Source organism: Physeter macrocephalus, chromosome 7 (genome assembly GCF_002837175.3).
Source record: "Physeter macrocephalus isolate SW-GA chromosome 7, ASM283717v5, whole genome shotgun sequence".
In the NCBI taxonomy this organism is placed as follows: Eukaryota; Metazoa; Chordata; class Mammalia; order Artiodactyla; family Physeteridae; genus Physeter; species Physeter macrocephalus.
Window position 1 is genome coordinate 100,714,838 of NC_041220.1, and position 23,206 is coordinate 100,738,043.

General features: G+C 43.9%; 1 protein-coding gene across 8 annotated transcripts in view; it reads left to right on the plus strand.

Annotated features, from left to right (window-relative positions):
• LDB2 (LIM domain binding 2) overlaps positions 1–23,200 on the plus strand; it is a 394,247-nt gene extending 371,047 nt beyond the window's left edge. Inside the window, exons 6-9 of one of the 8 annotated variants that reach the window (XM_024119526.3) lie at positions 13,674–13,797; positions 16,867–17,015; positions 19,587–19,729; positions 22,651–22,736. In XM_024119526.3, the coding sequence (XP_023975294.1) occupies positions 13,674–13,797; positions 16,867–17,015; positions 19,587–19,691 (378 nt within the window). In that variant the 3' untranslated portion in view covers positions 19,692–19,729; positions 22,651–22,736. Of the gene's footprint in view, positions 1–13,673; positions 13,798–16,863; positions 17,016–19,586; positions 19,730–22,389; positions 22,628–22,650 lie in introns of those variants that run through there. The other 7 variants (XM_024119525.3, XM_024119527.3, XM_028492123.2 and 4 more) reach the window with 7 other exon arrangements.
• Positions 23,201–23,206: the final 6 nt, after the last annotated feature.

Genomic DNA, 23,206 nt, shown 5'->3' on the forward strand with positions numbered 1-23,206 from the left:
GAAGACCCAACACAGCAAAAATAAATTAATTAATTAATAAACTCCTACCCCCAACATCTTCTTTAAAAAAAAAATTTAAATATCAAATAAATAATGAATAAGTTATTATATTTATTACTTCAACAGATTATAATTTATTATCTGAAATTCAAATGCAACTGGGCATCTTCTATTTTTATTTGCTAACTACGTAACCTTATTAGAGATCTTTACTTAGATATCAACTTTGGGTGATTGTATTAGTTTTCTATTGCTGTTAAAACAATTACCATGAATTTAGTGGCTTAAAACACCACAAATTTATTGCCTTGCAGTAGATCAGAAGCCTAACATGGATATCACTGTGCTCAAATCAAGGTGTTGGCAGAGCTGTGTGCCTTTCTAGAGACTCTAGGGGAATATCAGTTTCCTTGCCTTTTCCACCTTCTTAGAGGCCACCCACACTCCTTGGCTCAAGGCCCCCTCCCATCTTCAAAGCCCTCAATGTCAGGCCAACTTCCTCTCATGCTGCCATCTTTCTGATTCTCCTTTCTGATTCCTTCTTCCATTTGTCAATACCCTTATAATTAAATTGGACCCATCTGGATAACCCAGACTACTTTCTCCATCTCAAGGTCAGCTGATGAGCAACTTTAATTCCCTTTGCCATGTAACCTGACATATTCACACATTGAAGGGATTAGGCCATGGACATCTCTGCAGAGCCATGATTCTTCTTAGCACAGTGACTTTAGCCGAAGTGTCCAAATTTTCCACCCTCCCAACTCCAACATTTCATGTCTTCTTTCCCTGCTTCTTTTTTTCTCTTTGGTACTCATCACTACCATACATCTTTTGCTTTTTAAGTGTATCTGTCTCCTTCACGAACATGTAGTTCTATAAGAGGACTTTATTTCTTTTCTTTATTTCTGTTTACAGCATCCCCAGCACCTAGAGCAAACACGGGGCACATAGTATGTATTCAATAAATGTGTGTTGAGTGAGTGAATGAGTGAGTGAGGGAACCCCAGCCTCTTCCAACTCCATTTTCATAAAGCATTGCCATTGTCAGCATGAATCCGTCTTTCCACCCATCTCGCTTTATCCCTGGGAAGGGAAATGGCTGCTGATTCAAGGCTCCGCAGGCATAATGATGGAGGTGGCCAGGGAGCAGTCAGGCAGCTGAGCGCTCCATTATTGAGAAATCACTACTTCCCTTTGTGTCAGAGTGGAGTGGCAGGGAGGGCTGTTGCCTGGCAGAAGCTCCCAGGAAGGCAGGCAGGCAGGCAGGCACTCCAAAGGCAGCTGGGCTCTGGGTGTCCAGGACCGAGAGAGAGAAGTCCATACCCGACACTGACCAGAGCCCAGAAATCCTCCCAGACAGCGGCCACGGGGATGCTTCTCCAAACTCCAGAACACAATGCTGTCTTTAATAACCTTGTGGGTATTTACACCAGAGCAGGAAAAAAACATAAGCATGCAGTTAATGTTCGGGAGGGATTATAACTGCATGAACAAGATAGCCATGTTCCTTGGAAACTGTCACTGACAGCTCCCAAGGACCAAATCCAAATTCCCTTACTCACAATATTGGGATTGTAAGGCCCCGTTCATAAACACTAGTACTTAAACATTACCTCCTTGCAACTACCCAGTTTCTCAGTTCCCCGGGAAAAATAACCAACATGTTACAAAAACTACCTATTTCCAACAAGGAACAGCGTGGACCAGTGTAAATGTCCCCAGCGGTGCGATCAGCACCGGTCGGCTTGGGGGACAGTCGCCACTGCTTGGAGACGGAGCAGCCGGTGTTTGCCTTTGGGGATATTTGGTGCTTTTGTTTTACCAACCACGTCAAAATGTCGATGAGGCTTTCCTCACACTCGGGAAACGTGGATGAAAGAACAGCATGCTATTTACCATACTGCAGTTCGGCGTCCAGCTTAGTGGCATTTGTGGAGGGCTCGTCATACACAGCATGCTTTTGGCCACATCAGTCGCACCTCTCGGCTCCTGTGGGGCAGAACCTGAGGGCTTGACGAGCCTGGCCACCGCCTGCCTCTCTGCTATAGCTCACACAAGTCAGCGCTAATCCCATCATTTTGCAGTTTCTAATTCTGTGTTCTCTCTTGCATTGACACATGTATTCCCTCTCTACCCAAGATGTCCACCCTAACCTTTGTCCTGACTGTCTTCTCTTTCACTTGGCTGATTTCTAAGTCATCTCTTTAGCTCTCAACTTAAATATCAGTTCCTCCTGACAATGTTTCCTGACATCGCTTGCCCCTCTCCTTTACAATATCCAGCCCATTTGGAATTCTTGTTTATCATCTGTCTCCCATCTGGACAGTAAGCTTCAAGGGAGGGAGATTGTGTCTGCCATTTCACCATTGCATCCCTGCTACCCAAGTTACTATAATTACAAAGTGGATGAAGCAAGATCTGACCCATTTTCTGATGTCTGATCGCCTATTTGTTTTCGTTTTCCATTCGATCATATTCATGGATTCAAGGGGTCATTCAATCCACAAACATTAGACTCATTGGTTGGTGCTTGGCAATATTTTTGAAAATAAAATAATAGGACACAGCCTAGGTCTCCAGTTCTTTACAGTGTCGTGAACTATGATAGTTCTCTGTGGCTTAAGGCAGACCTAAAGCAGTCAGGCTGCTTTAACAAAATACCGTAGACTATGTGGTTTAAACAACAGAAATCTATTTTCTTACAGTCCTAGAAGCTGGAAAGTCCAAGATCAAGGTCTGGCAGGGTTCACTTTCTGTCAAGAGTGCTTTTCCTGGCTTGCAGATGACTGCCCTCTTGCTATATTCTCACATGGCCTTTCCTCAGCGTGTGCATGTGGAGAGAGAGAGAGAGATCTCTGAGGTCTCTTCTTCTTCTTACAAGGCCACCAATCTGTCAGATTAGGACCCCACCCTTATGACCTCATTTAGCCTTAATGACCTCCTAAAGCTCTATATCCAAGTATAGTCACATTGGGGACTATGGCTTCAATGTAGGAATTTGGTGGTGGGGTTGTCACTTTTCAGTTCGTAGCATCTATAGTACCAGTTATTTAGTCAAAGGCTAATCAAAGGCTTTGCTGTAAAGATATTTTGCATTTGGTTTTTCTTTGGTTATCATCTAGCCCTCAGCTGACTTTAAGTAAAATAGAATACTGTTGGGGTGAGCTTCATCCAATCAGTTGAAGATCTTAATAACAAAACGGAGGTTTCCTGGAGAAGAGGGAATTCTTGTCTCAAAACTGACGTATTACCTCCTGCCTGAGATTCCACCTATGGAAATTATGGATTTCAGGCTTGCTAACCACTGCAATCACATGAGCCAGTTCCTTAAAATACATACATACATACATCCTATTGGTTCTATTTCTCTGGAGAACCCTATCTAATACATTGGCAGACAATAAAGAGACACTTAGAGTAATTCTGAGCCACTGACCTTCATTTTCAGTGTCAGACTCATCTGAGGGCACAACAACTGCTCAACAAGAATTTTTAAAATTTACCTGAAATTTGCTCATAGCCCTCTAGGAGCAGACAGCACTCCTTAGATATTTGTTAATGATGGTGGGATATTTCCAGGCAGATGTTTCCTTTTTCCTTTGGAAACATTCCAGCTACTATGCCCTAGAATTTAGAGATGCTGGTAGAACACATGAATAGGATACTTGTGGCAATGTCTCAGTGATAAAAATCAAGTTATTTATAGGAAAGGCATGTTGACTGAACATTTTTTTCTTTTTTTACCATTTTTATTATGCTTGGCTTAATTTTATATGACAAATGCATAATTTTAATTTTTTATACTATACTTTTCTACACTTTGATTTCCTTTTTCCAGCATCTAAGAGAAAAACAAATACCGTACGCTAACACATATCTATGGAATCTAAAAAAAAATGGTTCTGAAGAAACTAGGGGCAGGACAGGAATAAAGACGCAGACGTAGAGAGTGGATTGAGGACACGGGGAGGGGGAAGGGTAAGCTGAGACGAAGTGAGAGAATGGCATGGACATATATACACTACTAAATGTAAAATCGATAGGTAGTGGGGAGCAGCCACAAAGCACAGGGAGATCAGCTCAGTGCTTTGTGACCATCTAGAGGGGTGGGATAGGGAGGGTGGGAAGGAGATGCAAGAGGGAGGAGATATGGGGATATATGGATACGTATAGATGATTCACTTTGTTACACAGCAGCAACTAACACAACAATGTAAAGCAATTATACTCCAATAAAGATGTTAAAAAAAATTTTGAGTAGAAAAAAAAATGACTGAACATTTTAAACATCCATTGTATCACCAAAATCTAATAATTAAGCTGTGCCTATGTGTGTATATGTGCATTGGGCAGGGAACATCCATGAAATTTTAATAGGTATGTTCTGAAAAATTACCAAATGTCTTCCATGAAGCACCTGCCCCCTCCCCGGACTGATTATCCCCCCATCATAATAAACATGTATAGAGCAATTTCCATATGTTAGAACCTAGGTACATACTTTAAGTGGATTTTCTTGTTTCTCCTAACAATGTAACTAGTTAGGTACCATTGTTATCCTGACTTTGCAGATGGAGAAACTCAAACACCAAGAGCTTAAGTGACTCACCCAAGGTCACTCAGCTACTAAGTAGCTGCTGTTCAAATCAGAGACTAGTTTGCATGCTTAACCCCTGCACAAGATGCCTCCACACACCTTTTAGATACAGTAAGTCCCCTACATATGAGGTGTTACTGTCAGGCCACCTGATAGAAGCTGGCACCATAGTGGGCCTTGGTGACAGCTGTTGGAGAGGCCATCTGAACCACAGAAAGGACAAGAAATACCCTTACTTATTTCTTTACCCATGTGGTACCATGAGAGGTGTCCCTCAAAAATCCATGTTTATCTGCAACCTGAGGATGTGAATTTATTTGGAAATCCAATGACTAATGTCCTTGTAAGAAGAGGAGAGGACGCAGAGACATGGGGGAAAAGACCATGCGAAGACGGAAGCAGAGGTTGGAGTGATGCAGCCACAAGCCAAGGAACAGCAAGGATCGCCAGGGCCAACAGAGCTTGGAAGAGGCAAGGAAGTCTTCTTCCCTAGAGCCTTCAGAGGGAGCACAGCCCTGCCAGCACCTCGATTTCAGACTTCTAGCCTCCAGAACTGAGAAGAAATAAGCTTCTGTCGTTTTAAGCCACCCAGTTTTTGATACTTTGTTAGGGCAACCCTAGCCAAATAACTCAACCCACTTTCCTCCGATCTTTCCTGGTGCCTCCAACTGGTCAAAGCTCACCCAAGGCCAGCTGGCAAAAAAAGTTGGGAAATAGTGTGCAGGGGTCTCTCCCCTGCAGTACAGAGCTGGGAGGAGGGGGTGGGTCTAAGGGTAGGAAGGCAAATGACCAGAGCACTGTGGAAGGGGTGCCCGTACCAAATGACATGGCAGAGAGATTAAGTCCATGGGTCCGAAGGAAAGAGAATGAGCGTTGGAGGCCTTGAACCATCTCTTCATGGGCCTGACTGGTGCTGCCGAAAACAACCTGTGAGCTTGGCTCTGTAGCTCAGGAAAATCGCCCAACGCTTCTCTCCTGAGGGTGGGTCAGAAAAGCAGCCAGCGGCCTCAGTGACCACGCATAGGCGTCCTTCCTTGCAGCCCCAAAATTGAGATCAAGGCATAGATATTGACACGTGCATGCGTGACTCCTTGCTCTGGAAGAGGATGGTCCCTCCAAGTCCTGAGTGGCCGTCACTAGACCCCCTCCTCTCCTGGAGCTTGGAGAGAGCTGCCAATCTCCAGGGTTGGATGTGATAACTTCCCTGAGTAATCAATTTGCAAAACAATTGAGAAAAGGCAAAGGCTCCCCTGGTTGAATCTTCGGATAAAAAAGAGGATGTTTTGAATTTGACAATCAATCTACCTTTAATCCTATCAGGAAATAAACCCAAATCATAATCTGATGTTTTGGAATTGCACAGCTTCTCAGGGAAAGCATTTCCTTCTCTCTCCTGTTTTTCATCCTCGGAGGCAGAGTGGGTTTTACTCATGTGGATGCCTGTTATTCATTCTCATCTGTTTCTAGGGGAATTACCTGCTTGTTTTGTTTTGTTTTCCTTTTAGATTCCGTCCGTACATTATATTTTCCTATTGTTTTAATATAAGATCTCTTTTTGTGATGTGTTTCTTAATTAGGAGAGACTCCTTCACCCTTAGATAAGAGCTTGTTCATAATCATCCCTATCCTCTGATATCTTTCTAATTCAGAGTTAGACAGAAGGGTAGGTTACTGGGGGAAAGAGAAAAGAAAAAGGACTCTGGTTTATGGATTTGAACATTTTGTATTTATCACTGAATTCTAAAAATGGATTATTATCAGAGACATTAGCTACTAAAATGCCGTGGACCATTGGCCTGATGACCATCCCTTAGAGCATTTAGACCCCCTAAGTCTCAAGGAGACCAAGTGATTTGCTTCCCGGAGTAGCTAACCAATCACATCACACATTGCTGTGTTGGCCCAGTGAAACTGCACCACTGGTGCAACCAGTATTTATCATAATACCAACTTCCATCTTTTGAGCACTGACCTTGGTCCAGGCATTGCATTAAGGATTTACAGATATTTTTTCAAACCTTCAGAGATAAATATCAGTATATCCATTTTACAGATGAGGAAACTGAGATTCAGAGAGGCTGAAATTCTTTTTTTTTTAATAAATAAATTTATTTATTTTTATTTTTGGCTGCATTGGGTCTTGATGCTGCACGCAGGCTTTCTCTATGTGCGACGAGCGGAGGCTACTCTTCATTGAGGTGCACAGGCTTCTCCTTGGGGCGGCTTCTCTTGTTGCAGAGCACGGGCTCTAGGCACACGGGCTCAGTAGTTGTGGCTCGCGGGCTCCAGAGCACAGGCTCAGTAGTTGTAGCACACGGGCTTAGTTGCTCCGCGGCATGTGGGATCTTCCTGGACCAGGGCTCGGACCTGTGTCCCCTGCATTGGCAGGCAAATTCTTAACCACTGTGCCACTAGGGAAGTCCCAAGGCTGAAATTCTTGGCCAAGAACACACAGCTAGTAAATGGCAGACTAGCCATTGGGTTTGGATCCAGATGAATCTGGCTCCAAAGCCTGCACCCCTCTGTATCACCCACCTCTCTGTGTATAGATACACCTCTCTATGTATATTGTTCCTTGCACAATACCATGTGCAAGGTGGCGCAGTGGTTGAGAGTCCACCTGCCGATGCAGGGGACACGGGTTCGTGCCCCGGTCCGGGAGGATCCCACATGCCGCGGGGCGGCTGGGCCCGTGAGCCATGGCCGCTGAGCCTGCGCGTCCGGAGCCTGTGCTCCGCAACGGGAGAGGCCACAACAGTGAGAGGCCTGCGTACCAGAAAAAAAAAAAAAAAAGAAAAAAAGACAGGGAGAGCCTTGGAACTTGGTATCTTAGCAGAGATTTAGGCCATTCATATTCAGAGAGTTAGACAACAGAACAGTAAGGCGTTAGGAGCACAGGGTTGAAGTCAGGCAAACTTGACTGTGAACCTCTTTTCTGCCCTTCAGATGGTTGTATAACCTTTACATTATAAGAATCACACTCTTTAATATCAGCTCTGTGTGACTTACTGGCTTTGAGTCTGAGTTTTCTCCCCTGTTAAAAGTGGACCAGGAGGTGCTGAGGGTTAATGATATATGTCAGTTGCATACTCCAGGGACAAACATAGTTTAGATACTCCACAGCTATTATTAAGTTATGGCTCAACAAATATTTGAGTACGCCTAATACCATGTTAAATAAGAGGGAGAGAAAAATAGAATAGGGCTTGCTATAGATAAGGAGATGAAACAAGTCCACAAGAAAGAAAAATTCCCAATGCACTCCGGGATGTACGTAGGTTAGTAATAAGTGCTACAGAAGTAAGAGTCCTTTGTGGGTGGGGATGGTCAGAGACAGATGTGAGATCTGAGCTGGACCATGGAGGACCTTAATGGTCATACTGTTATGACTCAAATATGGTTTGCACACCAGTGCCAGACTGTGGATCACTTAGTGATCCACACCAAAATAAGGAACTTGCTTTGGAATGTAAAGCAGCTACCTTGTTGAATACATTGTTTAGTTCATCTGAGTTATTTTTTGACACAAGACTTTCTTAATGAAAGAAGCAATGAACTGAATTATACTCTAACTCAAGCTCTTATCCGGTCAAGGACACATAACAAATAGTTTGCAGACGGCCTCTTTTGAGTAGCATTGGTTTAGGACAGAAGTCAGCAACCTTTCTGTGAATGGCCAGATAGTAATATTTGGGGAGTTTGTGGGTCATATAGACTCTGTTGTACTTATTCAACTGTGGCATTGTAACACAATAGCAGCTCTGGACAATACATAAGCATGGCCATGTTTAGTCCACTGGCTGTAGCTTGCCAATATCCGGCTAAGATGACTGAGAAGGAGGGAAGAAGATCTTCAAGGCAAGAACAACATGAGCAAAGGCCTGAGCTGCTATGGACACAGTAACCCTGGACAAACCTATATGCAAAGGGTAGGTCAGTGGTTCAAGCTCACAGTATGTCATCCATGATCTGGAAAAGACTGAATTAAATGTTGGAGGTCAGGACCCAGCTTTAGAAGTTAGCCAAATGCCAACCCCAAGGCATCAGCTTTTTAGACCAGAGCCAACTCTGATAGGCACCACCCATTCCTGGGTTCAGGCCAGGAGATGAGCAAAAAGAAAAAGTGTGGGTGTGTAGCTAAGGAGAATCAAATTTCTCCAGGAGAATTGTCAGATGAAAACAAAACAAAGTAGCATACTGTCTAGATCTACTAGGCTCTTTGTTACTGTCTAGATCTACCAGGTTCTTTGTTACTATGAACAAAGACAGAAGTCCTGGGACTGAGCTAAGATGTCCCCGCCCAGCCAGGACATGTAGTAATTGGGTATATACATGTGCACATGTACAAAGCATTCTCCACAGAGAGGCAATCAGTTATTTATCAAATGGACAAATTCATCACCTCTAAGCCCAGAGGACAATGCCCAATTTGTCTGCTACTAGCAAATGACTCCTTGCTATAAATTTGGCCAAGATATCTGTTAAATCATTCATCCATCCATCCACCCATTCATTCACTCACTCAGCAAGTCACCATTGTGGTTATAGGTTTTGGTTTCATACCAAAGGGTCAGTGCTGGGCCAGAATCCCAGAAAATGAAGTCGGAAGCATAAGGAGAGCAAGCCTAGCCCAAAACTCTCACTAAGTCTGCCCAAAGGCATCCTCAGAGCTTTGCCAGGATGGGCAATGGGCAGTGGTTTTCTTTGCGATTCTAAGTGGACCTGGCAGGGGCTTTCTATTCAAAGAGAGGTCTCAGGCCTTGCTGGCTCCTGCCACCTTGCACAGTGCCCTGGGATTCTTCCTGGTATCTTCAGGCAACCCAAATAAAGAGGTAAACTGAGGCAAGGTCAAATGACCAGAAATTGAGTTTATTCAGGAATAGCGAAGAAACTGCAATTAAGGAAACACATGCTGTGAGCCAGCCCCAGTGAGTCCCTTGAGGATTAGGGATGGGCTGTATTTATGGACAAGGAGTGCAAAGACAGGGAGGTCCAGCCAGAGTCCCAGCAGTAAGTTCATTGGCTTGAGGATGGGGACAGATTCTTGGCAGCTGTTCATTGGTCCGGAAGTAAGTTTCCATCATCTCTAAATCAAGTACTTATGGGAAATCAGTCTCTCACTTCTTAAGTTCCCTTCTTCTGAGGGCAGGTTGGGAGTCTCTGTTTCCTATCCTCCGGTTCTATTTTAGATGGAAATCTTTTCACACCTCCAACACCCCCCGCAGGTGTAGACCAAACTCACTCATGATGCTGCAGTGTTGCAGATGTCACTGTCTGAGGCCTTTCTTTTCAGGCAAAGGGACTGGTCCACTGGGAACTTTGTAGCAGACACAACTTTACAGATAAAATCTTTCTTTAAAAATCAAAGGATGCTGTGTTATTATGCTCAGTTCCATTAATATGCCTTTGAGGTTGGAGTGAGGTGTGTGTGTGTGTGTGTGTGTGTGTGTGTGTGTGTGTGTGTGTGTGTGTGTGTGTGTAGGGCGGTGGCAAAGGCATCTATATTGTAGCCTGGATCATATATATTACAAACAGGGACTCTTTACCTGGAATCAATGGATGGGAGTGTAAGAGGGTTCATAAACCTCCAGATATTTTGTATAAAATTTGGAAGACAGGCTGCATAGCCTTCACCAGATTCTCAAGGGGGTCTGAGACCTCAGGGAGAGCAGGATTCCTGGCTCCAGAAGGATTTGGCTAGTGACTGAGGAAACCTACTCCCCGAACTTTCCTGGTCTCCTTTCATAAGGCCCCAGGCCTTTGCTGTTGCCAAGATGCACTGGCTTGCTACGGGAGAAGGCAGGCTCTTGTCTGAGTTAGTTCTGCCACCTACAGCACGCAGCCTGGCAAAGGCACCGTCTCTGCGCCAGAGTTGGAGGCTCATTTGCATACATGAATAAGGGGCGGGCTGTCTCTCCAGCCCAGTACCCCTCCACTGGAAGAAAAATTACTTTGGGGATTCCTGATTAGCATTCAGAGATGCAAATTCCTTTGGGGTGGGTTACAGCAAGGGGACGATATTTTTACATGAAAGGGGAAGGGAGAAATCCTGAGGATTAGCACCTGTAAAAAGTGTTGCCCAAAACCCCGAGAGGAAAGGTACCTGGGGAAAAAAGAAAGAGAAAATGAGCTCGTGAGTTCTCACAATAAACGCGACTCTCCTACTTCCTAGCATGTGCAATGCTGATAATGCTTTCTAGGTCCAAATAGGCCTGACACATAGGAGAAAACTCAATAAATGCTTGTTGATTTAAAGTAATAAAAATGTGGTTTGTTTTGCAATCTGTGCTGTGCTTGCTAATATGTAATCATAATATCCGTTTGTTGAACTTATGTGTCAAGACGTATTATCTCAAATTTCCCAAACAATATACAAGATGGGTATGGTTTTACAGGTGAAACTGAGACCCAGCATTATTAAGTGGCTCATCCAAGGGTATGCATCTGGTGACAGACTCAAAATCTAGACCTAGATCTCTTGATTTCTAAGTCCATGTTTGTTCCTTTCCATCCATGTATTTTATAGCCACTGTAAGTCAATTGCTCAAGAATGGGAATGGACAAAAAGGAAATGGTTTTAAAACCTTTATAACATTTTTTAGTTAAAAGAAAAAGTTTTCCCAGTCTTTAGAATTTCTCTGAAAGCTTTTCTTACTGCCCTAGCTTAATAATAGATGCAAACATCTTCTGACACTGTCTGAAGCTAGCAGTGGTTCTTCTTTGGTGGATAATCCATTCTTATCTCTATGTGTACAGATGATTGTGGAATCCTTCACTCCATTTGGTATGAGTGACAGGGAAAGACTTGAGGTTGTCTGTAATTTGCACATACTTTGATTTCCAGTGTGGACTTGTTAGTAGAGGAATACACACTTGCAGTCTTGGAATATGGACTTAATTGCATAGTAACCCTCCCTCTTTCACAAAGAGGTTTTCCTTATTAACATTTTAGGTTTCAAAAAGGACTCCAAAGTAAACAAGAAGATAGACAAGATTGAAGATGCATCATAACTAACCCAGATCTCATAGACAAGATTGAAGATGCATCATAACTAACCCAGATCTCATAGACAAGATTGAAGATGCATCATAACTAACCGAGATCTCATTACTTTACAGCCTGATACACTAGGGTCCAGTAGCTTTGTCTCTTTGGCTCACATTGCACCTGTGTTGTTCAGGCTTTGAAATCTTAGTCTCTTCTTCCAAAGAAACTGCAGATGGAAGGATATTACAGTTGGCCCTTAAATGGGGTTTGTGGTTCTGGCAAAGTTTAGATCATCAATAGGTTAAAAGGGCTGAGAAATTTTTCTAGATGAAGGCAATTTTGATTATCATGCCTAGACTTGAGAAGAGAGGAAGGGCATGGAAAAGTGAGGCCGCGGGGTAAGAAGAGAGGGGAATTTGAGCTGGAAACCCCTGGGGATTTGTGCATGTCTTGCTTCTATATTTGTCTCTTCTAAAGCCCAGCATATGAAGGGCAGTGGATCTCAATTTGGGGTAATATTTATCAGAATTAGATGGGAGAATGCTTTTTAAAAATACAGATTCAGGACCCCACCTCCAGACTCAGTGAAACAGAAAGGGCAGAGTCTGGAAGTCTGCATTTTTAATAATCAACTCTTCTGATTCTGATGGAAGTGTTCCTTAGACTTTGAGGAACACTGGCATAGAAAGGTCCTCCAGTCTTTCTAAGAATCACTCCTTATATGCATCCATTCTTTTGAGCCAAATCTAGGAACACAGAGATAAAAGGCATAGTCTCAGCATTCAAAGAGTTCAAAGTTGAGTGGAAAAGAGACTTGGAAGCCGATGGTTACAAAACGTAAATGAGTAAGTCTGTAAAGCAGAAAGGGCTGGGTGCTATGGGAGGGCTGTAGAGTCATCCAACTCAGCCCGCACAGGGAGAGGTGCAGAGCCAGGGGGGAAAGGCCTAACAGAGGAAGGAACTTTGCCTTCAAGGATGAGTGGGCATTAGCCAGGAAGAGGGAGAGCAAAGAATTCCAGGTAGAGGGAACCAGTGGACAACAAGGTGTGTGGACTCTAGGGAAATACTTAGGTGAGAAATGGCACAAGGGAAGGGAGTAGTAAAAACGATGGCCCCACGAACATGGGGATTGCACATCTGCCTTTCATAATAAAATGACGTTTTTCCACATGGGAAGGTGCATTGCCAATGTTAGTATAGCTGTAACTGAAACAGCAATGGATGCATTGTTCCTAGTCTTGGTCTTTGCCCTCTTAGCAACAGTCCTTTCAATGCAGCAGCATTCTGAAAAGCTTCCAAATGAGAAGGAATTCAGAAAAGTCCAAGGCAATCCTAACTGAATTTACCTTCTTATTTCATTCATTAATCTTTGTCATTAGAGGTCTTGGACCAAAGTAAAGCTGAAAGATCTAACTAAGGGAGAGAAGAAGGGCGACCATGTGCAGAACCACAGAAAAAGCTCCCACACTGAATGAAAGTCAGCATATGTTACTGACATTCTCATCTTGTGTAAAATACAAATGAGTATATGAATAAAAATAAAATAGTGTTCATCATAGCCCTTTATAAGAATTAGGATCAAAAACATACCTGTAGTTGCCACTTTGTTCTCCAAAGTTTAAAGGATGGCTTTCACTGCCACATAATCTACATAAACTAGCATTGTAACTCACAGTGTGTGGTTATACAAACAGGAACTACAGCAGAGACCAGAGTAGAAATCAGAGCATGCCGCACTCCATGGAAGAGAGCTTTTTTCTTTAACCAGAGAGAATCATTTCAATTCAGAATAGAACCACATATGTCCACCCAACAGTCAGTACAGAATATGTGTGTGTGTGTGTATGTTTGTGTGTATAAACCACACTCAGCTATAATATGATATTATAAATGATAGTAAATTAAGTGGGCATTATCAAGTGTTGGTAATATTTCTTTTCCTCCAAACTTATACGGAGAAAATCAAAACCCAGGGTTGGGGGTGAAGTACCTTTAAGCTTTCTTTTGCATTCCAGCTGTTAACATTATTTATTGCAAATAATGTTATCAAGTAGTAAAACACCGATGTCTTTGAACTCCTTGCAGTTGTGTGTAATACTGGAGCCAATGCAGGAACTGATGTCCAGACATAAAACTTACAACCTCAGTCCACGAGACTGCCTGAAGACCTGCTTGTTTCAGAAGTGGCAGCGGATGGTGGCGCCACCAGGTAGGACTTCGTTCTTCACTCTCCGTCTACATGCTTTTTCTGAGGCTTCCTCTGGGGATGAAGGCGTGTGAAAAGGAAGTGATCATAAATGTATCAGCAAAGTAGTTTGTAAGGGATATTCTGACCGTGATATTGGACCCAAAGACACTGACTTTGTGAAGGGCAAACATCCTTCTTAGATTTAGTGACCATCCTCTACAGTCTCCTCACTTGCTAGATTAGGACCTGAAACCCACAGAAGGAAACTGATTTATTTAACGTTACCAAGAAAATATTGACAAAGCCGAAATCGGAACTCAGGTTTCCTGTCTTCCAGTCCAGTTGTTGTTCCACTGGACAAGACTGGTGGCTGCTCATGGCTTACTGTGATTTTGTTTGTTCTTTGAAGAATGGTAGAAATTATGAAAAGAAAGGGAGGGAGGTAAGAAGAAGAAAGGAAGACTAGGAGGGAATAGAAGAGAGAAGGAAAGAAGGAAAGGAGGAAGGGAGGAAGGAAATAAATAAATATTTTTGCTCTATTTTTTAAGGTATATAATATCAAAGGGTTCTCTGATCATGAAAAGAATATATAGAAGACTCCATTTCTCTCACTTCCCTAGAATGTAGTTTAGATACTATAGTCTCCTGCTGGGGTTCTGAAATTACTGCTTCCAGTCATCATTAATTGTCCTTCTATCTAATACATTTTCACTCCCAGGCATGTGTCGAGCCTCATTGATCATAAAAGCAAAACGTATCCATTCTCTAAAAGTTATTTTTATAAAGAGTAACTATTAACACGAGGCACATAGCCTTCTGAATCACAAAATATAATGGTCACCTTTTGCTGATAATTGGCCAGGGGTTTTATATAAAGTGAATATAGCAGATGTAACCAAGTACATACTTAGAAAGCTGAGAAAAATGAGCATTATTTTACATAGAACAGTTGCATCCCCATCTTACAGGCATTATAGACATTTAGAACATTATTTTTCAAATGTGTTAAATGTGCATAAATAGGCCTTATTTTCTTTCAGTACCAATAAGGCTTCATAGGAAACAATTTCGCTCACTAAATGCTTTGAACACCTATTTCGCAACATGTGCACATATAATTCATATATTATCATTACTTCAGTCATTAACTCAACAATTATTTATTGAGCCCCTACTAGGTGCCAGGCACTGCTCTATAGCCACTGTGGGTATAACACTACGTGAAAATAGTCACAAATCGCAGCCCTCTCAGACCTTCCATTCTCTTACTGAATCCTCACAACAACCTTATGAGATATTTCTTGCTATTCCCATTCGATATAATAGGCCTGAGATTTAAAGTAGTAACTTGCCAAAGTTAGCTGAAGCTAGTCAGTGGAGGCCCCTATGTCACAATAAGTTTTTATGTCTTCAATTCGTGACTCTATTACCACAGCTACCTACTGCCAGTGGGAGTGATCCAGAGCATACCATTTAGGTGTATTTCCCCAAAATTCCATGAAAAAGTACAAATATTTTTTTAAAAGCAGCCGATTTCAATTCAAGTCAAAGGAAGGAGATGCCTGTCAGGGAAAGCTGGGTGTTTGCTTTACTTTAGAATGTACCTCTCAACTCTCCTCCAGCCCCATGAGCTGGAACAATTCTGTTTCCTGTTTCCATAACCTTCAGAATAAGCACCCATAACTCTCTATGGATAGGGATGTTAGGCCCTTTGATGAAAATCTTTAAACATTAGAGATAAAATATTTATGAAAGAAAATATGTTATATAAATAGAAACATACTCTCCTACTTCATCAAAAGTCAGAGATAACATGATGGACTAAGTGGTCTTTGAAATGACCTTCAAGGACATCTTCCCCATTGTTCATCAGAAGCAGTATAGATGCCTCAAGAAAATGCTACAGGGTTACCTCACTTAGTTCCAGTATGGTCCTGGCTTACCTTCTCTCCATCAGAGTTGGATCTAGAATAGGGTTAGCAAAAAGGATGCTCTTACATGCCATTTCCAATTCATTTAGTAACTGACTGGAACAGGCTTCTGAAGATATTTCATTCTCAAAGCAAAGATTATAATAGTACCTAGTTAATAGAGTTGCTGTGAATATAAAATAATGACATAGAAAACATTAAAAATATGAAAATATTGAGTCATGCTCATAATACATAATAAATAAATAATATTCCTTTTACTACACATTTCCATGAGTCCCTATACTTCCATGAAGATGGTGCCTCATCCTTCAGGTCCAAAATATTTTTTTTCTATTTCTAAACAGACCTTTCCGGAAAAGGTCTAGCTTCTCTTCATTAATATGTTGGCTGTAGCATACTGAGACATTTTTTCCCCAGGAATTTCGAAATTAGTTGCATCTTTTAGACACCAGGATCCAAAGCATGGGTATTTCTACTGAGCTTGGGAATCCCTAAATTCCACATCAATGGCTGATGGGATGGACACTTCCTCTTCTTTTTATTGGGTTGGCCCAAAAGTTCATTCGGGTTTTTCCGTAAGATGTTACAGGAAAATCCCACACAAATTTTTTGGCCAATTTTTCAACATTTCAGCGTGCGATAGAGCTGGGCTGCAATATGACACTTAGCCAGTAGGTGCTGCTGTAACTCACTGGTTCACTTAATTGAGCTCCGCTCATACTTCTCTCAACCCCTGGAGGTTCCCCTAGGAGTCCCAGAGCCCTCCTTTTGTTATAAAAAGAGGGTAGACCGCAAAAAAAATTTTTGCCCCAAATTCATAATGGTAATAATATTTTAAGTTCAAACTATAGTAGTGGTGTAACTCACCCTAAGACATATTAAGAGCTTCCAGACACACGTACACAGTAGATGACATCAGGAAGAACAATTAAATACAAATCACTTTATCAAGATACGAAAGAAAAGAGTTTCAGTCGTTGTGTGCTACAAATAAATCAGCAGCTTTCTTCTTTTAGGTTTCGTCAAGTTAAAAGAAGTGGAAAAAATATCAACAGCCCTACTCTTTTGAACTTACAAAAAACGGCTTCCCTGGAGGGCCCGTATTCTGGTGGTCACCCTGGCACTGACCCTCCTTCCATGTTTCATGTTGCAGCAGAGCCCACAAGGCAACCGACAACGAAACGGAGAAAAAGAAAAAATTCCACCAGCAGCACCTCCAACAGCGGCGCTGCGAACACCGCCAACAGCGCGGGCAGCAAGAAGAAGGCGCCAGCCGCCAACCTGAGTCTGTCCAGTCAGGTACCTGTAAGTCTCGCTTTCCTTTTAGGCTGAAATCCTGCCTTTGCCTGTCGTCTCCCCGAGTCCAGGGGCCCTACGGCAAAGTCTCTTTTAGCTTCAATGACCTTCTGGGCAGGGTGGGGGGCGGGGGAGGGGAAGGCAGGGACACGGGGTGGGAGGAGGGGGAGGAGCTCTGTCCTGGAAACCTTCCCCTACAAACGGACTTAGAAAGGAATATGAAGAGTCTTGTGCTGCAGTGGGACCGGAATGAAAAAGCCTTCAGAGTCGTAGACAGGAGATATGTCACTTAAGGTTTAATTAAAATATCACTTAGCAGGGTGCTGGTGGCATATAAGGGACTCTCAGCACCCTCACCGGGACCCTGTGTTCCCCTGGAAACTAGCTCCTGGCACGAAGGCTCCAGACTGGCCTTCGACCCCCCCAGGCATGGGCATCCCCTCTTATTTTAAGACTCAGGTAATTAACTCAAGGCCACTACAGATGCAGCTCAGTGGATTTCGCTTTCCCATTTCATTAGCTTAGGGGGAGGCTCAGCCCCTGGTTTGGTCTCAACTCTCTCGACCTCTTGACCCCTTTCTTTCATTTCTGGGTCTTGACAAAGGAAATGGGCCACTCAGAAGGGGGCTTCTTTGAACTCCAAAGCTGACAGCTGAGGGTGTCCCCACAGAGGGTAAACTGGGCGGGAACTCTCTTCACCTCCTATGTTTTCTTCCTCGATTTGCTCCCTTCTGCCTGATTCCTTCCTGACTCTGACTTCCTCATCTCAGTACTAGACCACTTACCACTTTTAAATTCTCATGTCTTTAAGCATTTCTTGCCCCTTCTCCCCACCACGATGACTTGTGGGTTTTGCTTCTCTGCTGCCCTTGTCACATCACCCTCACCAGGCTTTTGACTATCCTTCAAATCCTGGGATTTTCGTGGTGCTTCTTAGGTACCCTCTAGATACTATGTCTTCAAAAATGTGCCCTTTCTTGTAACTTCTCTCAACCAATACAATTTTACCTTTTCCCTCTTTCTCACTCTTTTCCCTCCCTTGGTCTGTGGGCCTCACCCTCCGCTTCTGATCGTGCTGCATCTCTCTCCATGTGACAGCGGACCTTCATTTCCAGGGGATTCTCCACTTACTTCTAATTGTGTCTTTCAAATCTGTCCCCCACCCACTCTCTCCCATTTTCCATGGGTCAGTTCTCTGGCTAAAACCAACCCCATCAGTACCTGAGAATTACCTGGCCTCTCCTCTTGTCCTCCACAGACAGAGGACATGGTTGTCATTCCTGTTGCATTAGAAAGAAAAGGTCATGAGAAAGTGGACAGCCTGTGGGATAGGTGCCATTTTCATTTTAAGACTGCTAGGGATTGTAGTTCTTAAAAAATACCGGAGTTACCTCTGTTTTTTGAACTGAGTTTTCACCCCAGAAGAGTCAGGAAAAAAAAAAAAAATCAAAGGAGAAAAACAGAGGCTTTTTATTAAGGTGCCAGTTAGTTATACCCACTTCTGGTTAAATGGGAAAATGCATAGAAAAAAATGGCCAGGAGCAAATAAATCAACCCCAAAAGTGCACACAAGCAGCCCATTTATTCATCTAATTCTGGAGTTTTAGAAACTAATGTTTGTTAGTTTCCGCGAACAAATGAAAGTACATTCCAGAGATCTCTGGAACTTTGACATAGCTACTTAAAGGCTGCAAGAATTCAGATCGGTTCAACAAGTGTTTTCTGAGCTCCTACTGTGTGCCCCACACTATACCAGGTGTTGGTAATAGCAAGATTTTAAAAACAAAAACAAAAAAAGACCCACCCAAGCTCTGTCATTGAAGAGCTCACTGTCTAATCAAGTGATAAAGAGGTTTCCTCTCTCCTGCCAGCTCAGACTCCTGGTTTCAGCTCACAGGGTACAGTATTGAGAAAGATTCTGAGGCCTGGACTGGGTCTGGTGGGCCATCCATTAGTGATGTCTGCCATGGGTATAGAATAGCAGCATACACATCCGTGTATTTTGACATACCTGGCCTAGTCGGAATCATTTCAATTGTTTTTAAAGAGCACCTAACTTTTTCTACTCCATTATGCTCTTGTCCTCCCAACCTGCAATTGCATTTCGGTGGAAGATACCTGTGTCAAGAGGGTTTTTAATCAGTCGAGACCCTTTGGACAAGAACAAGGTGCCGTTAGAAAGTGCGAGTAGAATTTCAGCACTCTCCCCACCATGCAAACAAGGATGTTTTCATTAAGTCAAACTTAGAGATGGCTGAGAGAAACGGGGAGGTCGTCCGGGTTAAGAAGATGTGTAAATTTCTGTATGTCCTCCAGCTGAATGGACGTCGAACGATAAGCACTGGCTGGCTTGTAGGGACCACATTATTTAACCCTGTCTCCTGAATGACCAGCACCCCTTTTCCTGTTTAAATAGAAATGCAACCCGCAGGCCTGAGCTGCCTTGTCCGAAGGCACGTACAGATCGGGTGCGCTACCACGACCACGGCTGTGGTCCGCACAGCTGCCGCGGCAGCAACACGTGTGCCTGGCGAGGGCTAGGGTTTAATCCTTGGATTCTGCTTCTCACTCCATGAGCAGGGGCTAGGAGCGATCCCGAACTGCAGCCTCAACCCTGGGAGGGATGGAGACCTGTGTCATTCAACAGCAGTGACCCCTTCTGGCCAATTTAAGGAGAAGCATTGAGGGGCCCTGAAAGGAGTCACTTCCAGTCCTCCTCAGAGGTTGGTGGTCCTTGCACGGGGGATTAGTGAGAAGATGTGACACGGGCAAGAGCTGGTGGCACCGCCAGGCCTCTGGCAAGGAGCAGAGGTCTGCTTCCTGGGGAGTCGAGACCATATGGGTTACTCTCAGATGGACCGATATCGCCTCCTGTGGGACACACAAGACAGCAGGGACGGGAAGGAAATGCATCTCTCACTACCAATGTTGAATGTGGAGGGGGGGACTTTTAAAGATGTGGGGCGTGTGGGGAAAACGGTGCCAACATCTCCTAGTTAGAGGGAGCCCAGAATGTACGTTATGTCTCCACTCATTTTGTGTGAGGGTAACAAACCAAGCCCTCCTGAGCCGAGAACCCCTATCCTAGCCCAGAGATTTAGAAGAGCCAGGTAGAGCGGTGTTCGTAACTGTGTAAGTGGCCTCAGGTTATCTACGTGCTATGAAGTCCTTAGCACACGTCTCTTTCGTAACTTGCCATCTATTAATCACTCACGCATGCACACATGCGTGTACACACACGCGCACACGCATGATTATGCATCTGGCTAAGGATACGTTTTATAATCAGTAAGGCAAATGTGGCATCTCTCTGAAATTTAGGATGCTCCAAAATATCCATGCCTGGGCACCTTTTCCAGCCGTTCCTGGAACAAAGATATACCAAACATATTACGAGCCCATATAAGCCCCATTTGAAGTGATAAAAATCACTATTTTCATAGTACTTTTCTGGAATGACTGTTATTTTCTGATACAATGAAGGCTTCTGACGTGTTGAGAACGTCTCTGCTAATATCACGCTTAAATTGGCTTCTTCCGTTTCCAAATTATGCTTAACCTCCTCCCATTCTCCCAGCCTCTCTCGATGACCTTGGACTCGCAGTACTAATGCAGACCCACGTGTCGCTTCTAACATTCTTCTCCTGCCCCGTGACACCTCATGCATGTGTTTCCCCAGCCCTTCAAAGTGTGCTACACACAGGTCATTTGGTGGAATTAACCCTCTCATGTCGTCCTCCACCCCATCTTAACCTGGTCTTCCGGCCTGCCTTTGTTCCTGATCGTAAGCGCGGTCTCCTAATTGCCTACAACGAAGTGACACTTTTTTATCCCCAACACCCCAATGGGTCAGGTGGAGGCCACATTCCATTTAAAATCCTGTCAGCATTCTTGCCACTCGGAGTCTGTGTCTATTTTGCATCTCACTTTAAGAGTCCTCACGAGTCTCTTACATGTCAGTGTCATGTCTGGCTCTTTGTGGCATCATAAGTACATTCTTGGGAACACACAACTGAATATCCTGCCAGTACCTCGATTGCTGAGTCTTCCCAGGTCATATTTTAGGCATTTGCTTCATCTGGGGCATTTCTCTTTAACATCACTGTTATCAATTCACAAGAGTGATTAGTCTGAAAACACAGTGTGAAACCTATGGATTATCTCCCCTCTAATTCGAGGAGAATCGATCAATCAAACAAACAAGGTTTTCCATTCCAAAACAAATCAGGTGGTCGCTAAGGGATTTGTTCAACTGGCACCTTCAAAATTCTAGAAGGACCCTGGCGGGGCCGCTGGACCCTCTCCTGACCACAGGCAGTATTCCACTAATATACTGCTCCAGGAAAGCCTCTCTTGCCCCAGTGAAAAGAATGTCTACCCAGCTGTCAAGGCAAATTAGCCTCCCTATCAGAAAATGCATCCTTACGTCTCCAAAAGCACATGGCCAGCCCTGATTTTCCCGCCTCAGTGGAGGCTGATGGCAGTCGGGCACTCTTAAGTAGACTATTGCTCAGAGCCCGCCCAGCAGGATCCACCTGAGAGGTGTCCTGTCCCATGCCCATGTCAGCCATCAACCCCATAGGGTCCCCTTGGGACAGAGAGGCCAGAGCTGTGCCCTGTGTATGCGTCCTTCTCCCCTGTCCCCGTGCTTCTGCAGCGGTGGCCTCCACAGAGCTCCCAGCTACAGTAGGTGGCTTCCTTGTTTGCATGGAAGGACAATTTGTACTTAAAGGAGTGATTAGATGGATTCTTCTTGCATGCTTCCGTTTCTGATGACTACTGGCTTCATCATCGTAATTACAATTAGTGCTCTTCATCTTCCTTTTATGGCACCAGCTGGACAGACTGGCTCTCTTTACTGCCCAGATTGGTGGTGGGGTTGCCTGTGTGGGGATAGGTGACAGGCACCATGGAATAACAGATGGTAAATTCAGGGCTTGTTGGCAATCAGCAGGTTTTTGCTAATGACTTAATTAGCTATGCAAATTGTCAAATCAGTGTGAACATTGTTTTTATCGAAAACTTTACCTAAATTAATTACCATAATTAAGTAGCAGAATGTCAAGGATATCGGCTGCATAAAAGGGCCTGGCTGAGTAGAGAAAAGAGAGATCTGTCTTCAATTAAAACGTATACCGTCCTTGGGACAGAGAAAATGCCGTTTGGAATGAGTTGCATGACTATTGCAGAACTGCATCCTCCCCGTGTTGGCTGCTAGTTTCCAAAGCCATCCAGAGGCCCTAAATAAAAGTGGTGGATTTCTGGAGGTCTTGCAAAGCACCCAGCAGAAGGTTCCACAGCCCTCTCAAGCGTCCCCAGTGTCGGCAAGTTGAAAAGCGTGGATTTTTTTAATTTTGAAAAATCCATTTTTTTATTTCTGCAGATTGCTAGCATTGCTCGTTCTCCGGTGTCAGGCTGCGCACTAAGGACATAAACTCGCGTGGTTGTTACACATCAGGAGGCGATGTTTATTTCCTGTAGAAAAATCCAATATGCGTCTTGGCCCCCCGACATTGAGACTTGACCCCGGTGTACAGGACACGAGTGTGTCTGTCCTAGATCCCCCAGCGCCTCCCACTAGTGTTTTAAGCTGAGCTTCTCTCTCCCAAGGTTTCCCTGTAATAATGTCAGCTGCTGTTCACAGGATGTGATGGTGGTAGGAGAGCCAACTCTGATGGGAGGTGAGTTTGGGGACGAGGACGAAAGGCTAATCACTAGATTAGAAAACACGCAGTATGATGCAGCCAACGGCATGGACGACGAGGAAGACTTCACCAGTTCACCCGCCCTGGGGAACAGCAGCCCATGGAACAGTAAACCTCCCGCCACTCAAGAGACCAAATCAGAAAACCCCCCACCCCAAGCTTCCCAGTAAGATTGACCAGCTCCAGAATCCACTGTCAATAGCCACCGTGGGTTACACTCACTATTTCACATCCTTACTCACAGGAGAGGAAGGAGGAGACATTAAAACTTTTCCAAGCAAATACCGATTTCTAAACCACAGTGATCTGAGTTTCTCTCTTTCGTTTTTTTAATTGGGAGGATCATTCCCAGTAAACTTCCATGACCCCTCCCTGGAGGCCTTCACAGGTAACACAGATACTGGCACTGATCGTAATTAAAGTAAGAGCAAACGCTAGCGCTTCTCCTGGCTCGGTTTTAACCACGTTTGTTAATTTCATTTCCCGCCCCCCCCC